The 10,556-nt window shown below is 59.6% G+C and overlaps 1 protein-coding gene across 1 annotated transcript; it reads right to left on the reverse strand.

Annotated features, from left to right (window-relative positions):
* Positions 1 to 4,510: 4,510 nt before the first annotated feature.
* On the reverse strand, positions 4,511 to 10,319 carry SLC3A2 (solute carrier family 3 member 2). The gene is made up of 8 exons (XM_006108478.3): positions 9,755 to 10,319; positions 9,197 to 9,370; positions 8,551 to 8,645; positions 6,730 to 6,798; positions 6,574 to 6,632; positions 6,077 to 6,419; positions 5,138 to 5,221; positions 4,511 to 5,026 (listed from the first exon to the last, which is right to left on the reverse strand). The coding sequence occupies exons 1-8, from the start codon at positions 10,182 to 10,184 to the stop codon at positions 4,682 to 4,684; spliced, it is 1,599 nt and encodes a 532-aa protein (XP_006108540.1). The 5' UTR covers positions 10,185 to 10,319; the 3' UTR covers positions 4,511 to 4,681.
* Positions 10,320 to 10,556: the final 237 nt, after the last annotated feature.

The following is a 10,556-nucleotide window of genomic DNA, read 5'->3' on the forward strand; positions in this document are numbered from 1 at the left end:
TTAAAAAAAAAAAAAGAAAGAAAAAAGGAGAATCATTGATCGGCTGCCTCCAGCACGCCTTCTAGGAGGTGAGAGAGAGGAGCCCGCAACCTGGCATGTGCCCTTGACCTGAATCGAACCCGGGACCCTTCAGTCCATAGGTCGATGCTCTATCCACCTGAGCCTCACCGGGTAGGGCTGCCTCGCAGTCTAGATCTCAGAGCTGCAAGTACAGGCACACCTGCTGCCACTCCCAATCGGCAGAGCCCAGAACATATAAGGGTAAGCGAAAATAGGGCCCAGCATTTCGTCCCCTTTGTCCCCACATGCGGCACACTGAATGTCAGTCCCTTCCCGGCCACAGGCAGGTGTTGGCCAGGGCCCCGGGGAAGAGGGAGTCCAGTGCCACAGGGAGCTGGACAGGGGGCTGGGGCCCGGGTGTCCGGGGGCCTTTCCTGCTCTGGGCCCCAGCCTCGTCCTCGAGGACTTGGAGGGGAAAGTGAGTCTCCTTACACCGACCATCTCACCGAGAAGCGTCCCTAAGCCCTCCGAGGCGGCCCTCAGTGCTTAGAATTCCAAGCGCCTGGTCCCCTGGGGGCTGGGAACCAGGGGAGGGAGGGGCTTGCTCACGGGAAGGCAGAGTTGAGGGCGGTAGGTACCAGGATCAGAGCAGTAACTCAAAAATGCTGAGTGAATGAAGGCCAGCAGGGGGGCCTTTCGCAGGAGCCCCTGCCGCTGCCCCCACCCGCTTCAGCGGGCCCTGCCCTCGGCTCAGGCTGCCCTGGGACAGGCGTCCTGGCCACTCCCTCACCACCCCAGGGTGAGAATTCCCCCTTCGCAGGGTAGCTGGGGGGCTCAGGAAACAGCTCTGTGACCGCTGCTGTCTTCCTTCCTTCCTTCCTTCTGTAGGAGGGAAGTGAGGGGCAGGCAGCTCATGCAACAGCTTTTCCTTTAAAAAAAAAATATATATATATATATATATTTTTTTTTTTTTTTGATTGATTTCAGAGAGGAAGGGAGGAGAGAGATAGAAGCATCAATGATGAGAGAGAATCATTGCTCGGATGCCTCCTGCACGCCCCCTACTGGGCATCGAGCCCACCATCCAGGCATGTGCCCTTGACTGGAATCAAACCCGGGACCCTTCAGTCCGCAGCCCACCTCTATCCACTGAGCCACACTGGCGAGGGCCATGGAACAGCCCTTTCAAACTCCAGGGCGTGCGAGCCGACGTTCTCACCTGCCCCCTACAGCACAGAGGCCAGGCCCGCACAGGCCCCGCACGGCGGTGCTGAAAACCTGACCGTCGACGTTCAATTCTCGGTTTATCCATTTTCCATTTTAATAACGCATGTGGGGAAGTTAGTGTCCAATGGGAATGGTCTCCGCTTGGCATCATGATGCGCTGGAGGTGGTGTGTGTGTGGGGGGAGGGGGGTGGTCGCACGGTGTCATGTACTTGCCACTGAACTGCACAGTAAAAATGGTTAGAATGGCCCTAACCGGTTTGGTTCAGTGGATAGAGCGTCGGCCTGCGGACTGAAGGGTCCCAGGTTCGATTCCGGTCAAGGGCATGTACCTTGGTTGCGGGCACATCCCCAGTAGGGGGTGTGCAGGAAGCAGCTGATCGATGTTTCTCTCTCATTGATGTTTCTAACTCTCTATCCCTCTCCCTTCCTCTCTTTAAAAAATTAATAAAATATTTTTTACAAAATGGTTAGAATGCTAAGTTTTGTGATGTATATTTTACCACTTCTTTTTCGTTTGGCTCAGTGGATGGAGCATCAGCCCGCAAACTGAAGGGTCCCGGGTCCAATTCTGGTCCAGGCCACGTACCTGGGTTGCCGGCTCAATCCCCGGCCCTGGTTGGGGCAGTTGCGGGAGGCAACCAATCGATGTGTCCCTCTCACATGGAAGTTTCTCTCCCTGTGTCTCCCCCTCCCTTCCACTCTCTCTAAGAATCAATGGGAGAATATCCTCAGTGAGGATTAACAACAGCCAAGTCCACAGTGAATTGCAAAGCACGCGGTCATGAGGAGGCTCCACCCGTAGCGACCCCACGTTACAAACTGTGGGTCGGGGGGCCAGGAGGCCCGGAGGAGAAAACGGGGAGTGGGGGGGAGCTGGGGCCCTGGGGAAGGAGCCGAGAGGGAAGAGGTGGGGAGCCTCCGGAGAGAGGCCTGGATTAGACAAAAGCCAGCAGGGGGAGGAGAAGGGAAGTCCTAGGGCCAAGGCAGAGGGAGCCGGGCCAGCTGGCTGGCGGGCTGGGCGTGTATTCCCTGGAATTGTGCTGGACCCGCAGAGCACATGCTGGCATCCCACCCCTTCTCGCAGGCGGCCCTCAGGCACAGATGCAGAGCGGGCAGCCCGGTGAGCAAACAGGACTGGGCCTGGACTTGATTGTTCCTCTACCGGACACCCTCAGAGGCCCGGCCCAGCCCTCTTTTCTGTAAGAAGGCCAGGAGGGCCAGACCCCGCCCACCACGACGGACAATCCTCATGACGGCCCCAGAGGCTCCAACAGCTAAACAAATGCGGGACCCAAACACTTGTGACCAGCCCCCCTGCTACCACCCTGGTATGTTTTCTGAGCAGAAGCAACCACCACCCCAATCAGCCGCCCTGAAGAATGAACAGCCAGGGCGCCAGCTAAAACCCGCCAGCCTGCGCCACGGCTCAGCACCCTGCCACTGCGTCCTGTCCCCTCAGACTGTGTGGTGAGGGTCTCATCTGGGAAGCCCAGGAGGTCATAAGGTTCTGTTCCCGGTCAGGGCACATGCCCAGGTTGCAGGCTCGGTCCCCAGTGCGGGGCGTGAGGGAGGCAGCCGATCAATGATTCCCTCATCATTGATATTTCTCTCCCTCCCTCTCCCTTCTCTCTGAAATCAATAAATATATATATCTATTTTTTAAAAGAACTAGCCCAGCTGGTGTGGCACAGTGGTTGAGCGTTGAACCATGAGGTCACAGGTTCGATTCCCGGTCAGGGCACATGCCCGGGGTGCAGATTCAATCCCAAGTGGGGGTGGGGGGGGCATGCAGGAGGCAACCGATTGATGTTCTCTCTCATCCATGTTTCTCTTCCTCCCTCTCCCTTCCTCTCACTCAAATCAATAAAAACACATTAAAAAAAAGAGAAAAAAAACTCATCCGGCCTGGAAGTCGGCCTTTGCCCTCAGCTGCTGGGCGGTGATCTCCAGGCCGGGAATGTCCTGACTGGGGACTTCAGACCTGCCTGGCACTGTGATTTATGATGAGGCTCGGGACACGCTGTCTCCGGAGGACTAAAGGTTTTAGCCTGGACTCTGGGAGGGGCTGGGGGTTAAAGGTCAGCCGTGGGAGCGAGCAGGATGTGATTAAGCCCCAAGAACACTCCGGAGGCCAAAGGCTGGGGGGCGCCCCTGCTGGGCCAGTGCTATATGCCGGGTCTGGGATCCGGGGCTCCCTGGGAGGAGCTTCATGTTAGGATTCCGCCCTGCGCACTGCGCACCCCGCCCTGGGGCCAGTTCGAACACGCATCCTCTCGCTGTAAAGCTAATCTCAGTGCTTATGGGGTTCTGTGCGTCGTTCCCGCAATGAGCCACTGAAGGTCAGGAGCCGGCAGCTGGTGTCTGAGGGGAGGGCAGCCTGGGGGAGCGTGCCCTCACCGTGCAGGTTGCCCAACTCTGCAGCTGCTGTGACCACCCCTTGCCAACTAGACCTCACCGCTTGCCTCTTCCCTCCTCCTCGTTCCTCAGTGCCAGGCACGCTCCCAGCCCAGGCCCCTGGCAAGCTGCTGCCCCATATCCCTGCCTAGTTATTTCAGGCCCTTTATTCAAATGTCATGTCCTTGGTGAGGCCTCCCTAGCTCCCACCCCAAACACCCACCTCTCCTCCTGCTTACTTTTTCCTCTTTGACAACTATCACCATACTCTAAAGTTTATTCATCTTACTTTTTTTTAAAATATATTTTTATTGATTTCACAGAGGAAGGGAGAGGGAGACAGAAACATTAATGATGAGAATCACTGATCAGCTGCCTCCTGAAAGTGCCCCCTACTAGGGCTTGAGTCCACAACCCAGGCATGTGCCCTTGACCAGAATCGAAACTGGGACCCTTCAGTTCGCGGGCCAATGCTCTATCCACTGAGCACACTAGCCAGGGCCATTTAATCTGCCTCGCCAGGATCTAAGCCCCAAGGGATGGGGATTTTTGAACTTTGCTCCCTCCTGTACTCCAGGACCCAGAACGCTTCCTGGCACATGCTGAGTGTGCAATCAAGTCCTACAGGCCGCCCCACTCCCACTCTACCCGCTGAAAGGCTAAGTCTGCAAAAACAGGAAAACGGACCACACTGAGCTGGAGACCCGTTGCCGAGGGAGAGCCAGCCAGACCGAGACCGCCAGGAGAGCACGCCCAGCTGGGGAGGCCGGGTGCTAGCCCCAGCCGACACCTCCCTGCTCCGACTGGCAGGCCCTTCCTGTCTGGGCTGGCAGATGGATGAAACTCTCAGACCCCGATCATAACAGAAGGTGGAGGGAAGACAAGACCTCACTAGGCAGGGGTGACTTTTATTTGAAGCCAGAAAACACCCTATTGGGGGTTCATCTGTGACAGTAAAAAAAAAAAAAGGAGAGAAACCAGAACCCTAAGGGCCTGGGGAGGGGAGGAGAAGGGAGGGGAGGGGAGGGGCAGGGCGGTGTGTCCCAGCAGGCCCACAGATCAGGCCACGTAGGGGAAGCGGAGCAGCAGCCCCTCGTGGGGCTCCAATTTCAGGTGCTCCAGCTCAAGAGAGGCGCCCTCCTCGCGGCCCGGCTGGGTGCTGAGCAGCAGATCGACCCTGGCGGGCAGGCCGGAGGCCCCCAACTGGGCAGGTTGGCCCACGTCCCCGAAGTTGAGCACTACCAGGAACCGCTCGTTCTGGTCCCACTTGCGGACGTAGGAGAAGAGGCCGGGCCCCGAGGGGAGCACGTGGAAGTCTCCGTGCAGCAGGGAGCGCTCCTTGCCGCGGTGGTCACTCAGCCGCCGGAACAGGGCAAGGAGGGAGCCTGGGTCTTCGCTCTGGCCCTGCAAGCGATGGAGACATAGCAGGAAGGGATGAAGAGCTCCCCTGGCTGCAAACTCCTACAAGCCACCGGCCCGTCCGCTGCTCAGGCCCTGCCCCCCGAAAACCCGTACCTTCACCGTCATGTTGGAGCTCACGGGTCCCGAAGTGTTGAGGGAGCTGGACTCATCCCACAGCATGACCGGGGCCTGCTGGGGCTGGAAGGCAGGGAAAACAGGACTTGGGAAAGGCTGGCCCACTCCCCGGACTCTTCCTCCTGCCCCCCACCCCCAGCAGGCCCCCCGGCCCTCACACCTAACTTCCACTGGGAGCAGCAAGGCCGGCTCCCACCTCAGGTCCTTGCACCGCCCCTCGGCCAGAGGGCTCTGCTCCCAGACAGCCACGAGCCAGCTTCCTCCCTCCCCGCAGCCTCTGCTCAGCTGTCTCACAGGGTTCCCTGTGGCCACTCAGAAGACATAGCAGGCTTCCTTCTGCGGAGCACCCACAGCACCCCCGGCCCTCTGTGCACTGCTCTGTCCTCCAGGCACGCGTGTGGGAGTCACTCCATGAGACTTCGGGAATAAGGGAATGACCGGCTCTATAAGTACCAGCTCAGGGGTCAACCTCCACGTCTGTGGCTAGAGCTCAGCTAGTGCCTTCCTGGTCTTACCCCTACCCCCACATTCACTGCCAGGCTCTTCTCTCACTCACCTGGCTCCCCACTAAACTAGGAGAGCCCAGCAGAGCACCCACTGCCCAGTGAATGAGTGAGTGAGTGAGTGACGGCTATCACACTGGACACTACCAGGTACGACAGTGCATTTTAAAGCAGCCGTCACTTTATCCGAACCGCCCTACAAGAGAGGCAGCCTCACAGACCAGATGACCGGGACCGTGAGATGTGAAACTGCCTGCCACAGCCACACAGCTACCGACCAGGTGACTGACTAGGAAACAAACGCAGCCCCCACCCCCCCACACCCCCAAGAGTCACGCCTGTCCGCGGCATCCACAGACTACCCTGGCGGATAAACACAGCTCCCCCACTGCGCCGAGAAGGCGGCACGGAATACCTGTCCGGGAAGGGCAGCTGCCTTCAGGCCGATCTCGTCCCCATAGCTGAAAACCGGGGTCCCCGGCAGGGTGAAGAGCAGCAGCTGGTAGAGTCGGAGGAGCTGAGCCGGCACGAAGGAAGTCAGGAGTCCCTTCTGAGACAGACTCCAGCTGCACCAGCGACTGTCATTTGTCAAATGCGAGCGGGTGGCGTTTAGGAACTGGGTGACCAGGAGCTCTACATGCTCCCCAGTGAAAGGGGAGGCCGACAGGTACGAGCTAGTCAACAGCAGGTCGCTGTTCGAGTCGAGCAGGCTCACGATCTCCTGGAGGTTGGAGGACTTAGTTCCCGCCAGCAAGAGCCTGCAGAGAGCAAAGCCGGGGTCAAGGGCGGTACAGGACAAGGAAGGAAGCGAGGAAGGCGTGTGAACTAGGAATTCCCCCTTCCCAGGGCCTAGCACCCCACTGAGGGGACCCCCGACGGAGCTAAGTTGGGGACAAGGGGCCTGGCACTCACCTGTCTTCACCGAAGCTCTTGGTGATGTTCTGCCACTCGGCCAACAATAAAGGCGCATTCTAGAAGGCAAAAAGCAGAGGCAGCTACCACCCGGCCCTGGCGAGTCCCGCGGCTCTCATCAGGCGAGGCTGCACCTCTCGTGTAAAGGAAACTCACCTTCAGGTTCTCCACGTCCCGAACCTGGAACCCATCCACGCCGGCCTGCAGCCAGAATCTCAGCGCATCCTACGGGCGGGGGAAGGACGGAGGAAAGATAGTGACACTGACGCCGAGGCTCACAAACTCCCGCCCCACGGACCCTGCCTGCCAGGTGCTTCCTCATGTTCCCACCTCCACTAGAAAGGCTTAGCCCTTGCTCCCTCCCATTCTAACCGACCATCGATTCTCTTAGTGATACAGCATCTCATTTCTCTTCTCCAGCCATGGCTTCACCTTTGAGGAGGCCCAAGAGAGAAACTGTGTTCATAACCATAACTTCACTTAATACTTAGCGTGTGTGCAATGCTGGTGGACCCATTTCAGAGACGGGGAAAGAGTCTCAAAGAAGCAGGGGGCATGCCCAAGGCTCAATAAGCAAGTAGCAGAGGCGGGACTCAAACAGCAGTCAAAATCCCACAAAATCCCAAGACAAATGTACCGACGCCTCTCCCAGTGTCCTGAGGCCTAGGAGTGGTGCAAAGGGCTGTCAGGGCAGAGCTGCGAGGGCAGAGCTGTCAGGGCAGAGCTGCGAGGGCAGAGCTGTCAGGACAACCCGAGGATGAAAGACTGAAATGCAAAGATCCCCCCCGGGCAGTTTCCATGAAGATTTGGGATGAGGAGCCGGTTCTGCAGGACAGGCCCAGGCCTGAAGCCCTGGCGTGTGAGGCCCAGAACACAAGCCCCATTGCCACTGCCCGTCTTCCCTTTCCTCTCTGCTCCACGTGCTCCCTCCTCTGCCTCCATTTTCTCCTGAGGCTACCATCTTCAGCTCCTCACCATCCGAAAGCTTCCCTATCAGTAACGCTTACAGGGTCTCCCAGCAACTCGCTGGCGGGTGAACGGGAGGACTCCAAGGTCCTACAGAAACGCTGGGAGAACAGATCCTACCCCAGAGTCAGGGCTGCCAGCCAAGTGTGAGGGGCGCCTCCACTTCTGTTCTGCCCGTTCTGAACTGGCCGGTGTCCCAGAACCAGAACGCAGGCATTAGGAGCCTGGGTGACACTCACAGCCCCTCCCCCAGCCTGAGGGCTATAGAGCCTGAGCCTATAGTTTCAGGGAAGGGTTAGAGAAATGAGGTTACTTGGACCTCAAGTCCCAGGCGCAAGGAACCCTCTGAACCTCACTGCCCCCGTGTGCAGTTTGGGGGTAATGATAGGGACCTTGTGTGGGTACAGAGGGGATTAGAAAACATCTATAAAAGACTTGGCATAGCCCTAACCGGTTTGGCTCAGTGGACAGAGCGTCAGCCTATGGACTGAAGGGTCCCAGGTTCGATTCCGATCAAGGGCATGTACCTTGGTTGGGGGCACATCCCCAGTAGGGGGTGTGCAGGAGGCAGCTGATGGATGTATCTCTCTCATCTATGTTTCTAACTCTCTATCCCTCTCCCTTCCTCCCTGTAAAAAATCAATAAAATCTATTTTTTAAAAAATACTTGGCACAGTCTCAGTCACAGGAAGATCCCCACGCTTGTAATTTCAGACGGGGCTGCACTTCAAAACATCAAACAAGGACGGGGAAGCCAGTCCGGACAGACTCCCACTGAGACGCGTTCCTGAAGCTCCCTTCCGGGCACAGTCACCATCAGAGTTGAGGAAACAGGAAAATGAGCGGACAAAAAGGAACAAGCTAAGACGGGTGCACGGCTGGCCTCCGTTGGGGGAGCGCGCCTGCTGGGCTGCAGCAGCCGGGGCCCCTGGCGGGAGGGGGCTGGGTTTACTACAGGGGCTGCCGTGCCTGCAAGGACCCCCCACCCGCCATCGGCACCCGCACACTCACCGTGATCTTGGTGGCCGCAGCGTCCATCTGCGCGGGGAGGAACCATGAGTCCTGGCCCCTGTAGTTGGGGGTGAGGTCCAGAAGGACCTGGATGCCTGGGACAGGGGGAGAAGCAGGTGTTGAGAAAGGCTTTGGGGAGGGGAGAAAGGAGGAAATCAACACATGCGGTCCATAGAGTAACTCCTTGGCATTACTTGCTACAAAAGCTTAGGTTTGAACCCTGGCAAATCTCAGTCCATTGAAACAGAGACACGAGCAAGAAGGGGCCTTGAAATCTCATAGGGCAGCAGGTTAACAGTGTGAACTGAGAAGGCTGAGCGATAGGGGCCTGGGCTTCCCGCCCCAAGGTGAACCCTTTTAAAGCAAGACAAGATTTTATCTGGATTTTCATTCCAAGTTTAAAAACCACCAACTTAGTAAAAGCCCTTTTTGAAAACAATGGCACTGAAAGGTCTGCACAGTCAAGTGGAAAGTCCCTGAACAAATCCCTTTAGGCCGAGGCCTCACCCACTCCTCTGTCCCTGCTGGGAAGCTCAGAGGCAGCCAGGAGCGAGGCAGACAAACCCTCCCCTGCCTTCCCCGGCCAGAAGGCCAAGCCCTTGCTCGCTGCTCCCTTGCCAGGACCGGGACCCCCAGAGGCACCCACCCTTTTTCTTGGCCGACTGCAGGAGACCCTCGAAATCTTCCTTGGAGCCAAAAGCGGGGTCGATCTCCTCCAAGTTGGTCCCATGGACGTCGTCTCTCTGGGTTTTGTGAATGGGGCCCAGCACGAGGCCCTTCACCTTCAGGGAGCTCAGGTGATCCAGGCGCCCCTTCAGGCCTGCAAAGGGGAGGGAAGAGGCCCCGGGGGCGGGTCGGAGACGATCCCCTCCCCCGACCCCCTCCCCCGGGGCTCCGTGCGGAGGCTGAGCAGCTGATGTAAGGGGCCTAGCACGTTGCTTCAGACCCCGTGGCTACACGAGGAAGGGAAGAGGCTGAGTCAACTACCCTCGTGAAAGAGGGAGGGAGGGAGGGAAAGGGGAAACTCTTTGAAGAAGGGCAGGAGGCGCTACGTCCCAGGCAGCGGCCGCGACCGGGTGGGGTGGAGAACCGTCCGAGTCCAGGGGGGTTGGGGTGGGGATGGGGGTGGAGGTGGAGGTGGGGCCCCAGCGGCTCACCGGTTAAGCCGGGGGCGCTCGGGTCGGGGGCGGGGTGCACGGCTCACCTGCTAGGCCGCCCGCGCCGGGGCCCTGGAAGGCCTGCGGGTCGCCGACGCGGTAGAGGGGCCCCTTGTGCCACCAGGACTGCGCGGGCAGGTCGCGGCAGCGCGGCGCGCGCACGATGATGACCACGGCGCCCGCCAGCATGCCCAGCCAGCCGAGCCAGAAGAGCAGCAGCAGCGCCCAGCGGGTGCGCACCCAGCCGGGGCTGCCCGCCACCTTCAGCAGCTCCTCCTTGGACAGGCCCGTGAACTTGGCGGCCGCCGCCTCCGCCCCGTCGTCGGCCACCTTGATCTTCACCAGGCCGTTCTTCTCGGCGCCGCCCGCCCCGACCGCGGACGCGCCCGCCCCGGAGGCCGCGTTCATCGGCTGCTTCTCGGGCTCCAGCTCGTTCAGCTCCACTTCCTTCATGTCCACCTCGGCGTCCTGGCTCATGGTGCCTGCGGGGCCGGCGACACGACGCAGCCGGCGATCAGGTGGTGGCTGCACGAGAGTCTCGACCTCCGGGACCCGGAACGCTCTCCCCGCGGCCGCCTGCTCCGAGCGCCTGACCTCGTCTGCGGCCGCGCGGCGCGACCTGGGGGAGTGGCGCCGGGAGCCCCGCCCCTGCCCGGCCCGCCCGCCTCCCCTTAAAGTGGAACCTCCCCGTGCCTTTCCCGACCACTAGCGTGCGGGGCAACGGTGCGGGAACAGGCCACCGCTGCTGCGGGGTCAGCTCCCCACCTCGAGCCCGGCTGCCCCACGGTTTCCCCAGCCGGACGCCAAGGAGCCGCCCGAGCACGAAGCCTCCCGGAGGTGGGCCGGCTG

This window comes from Myotis lucifugus, unplaced genomic scaffold (assembly GCF_000147115.1).
Source record: "Myotis lucifugus unplaced genomic scaffold, Myoluc2.0 scaffold_2429, whole genome shotgun sequence".
Lineage (NCBI taxonomy): Eukaryota > Metazoa > Chordata > Mammalia > Chiroptera > Vespertilionidae > Myotis > Myotis lucifugus.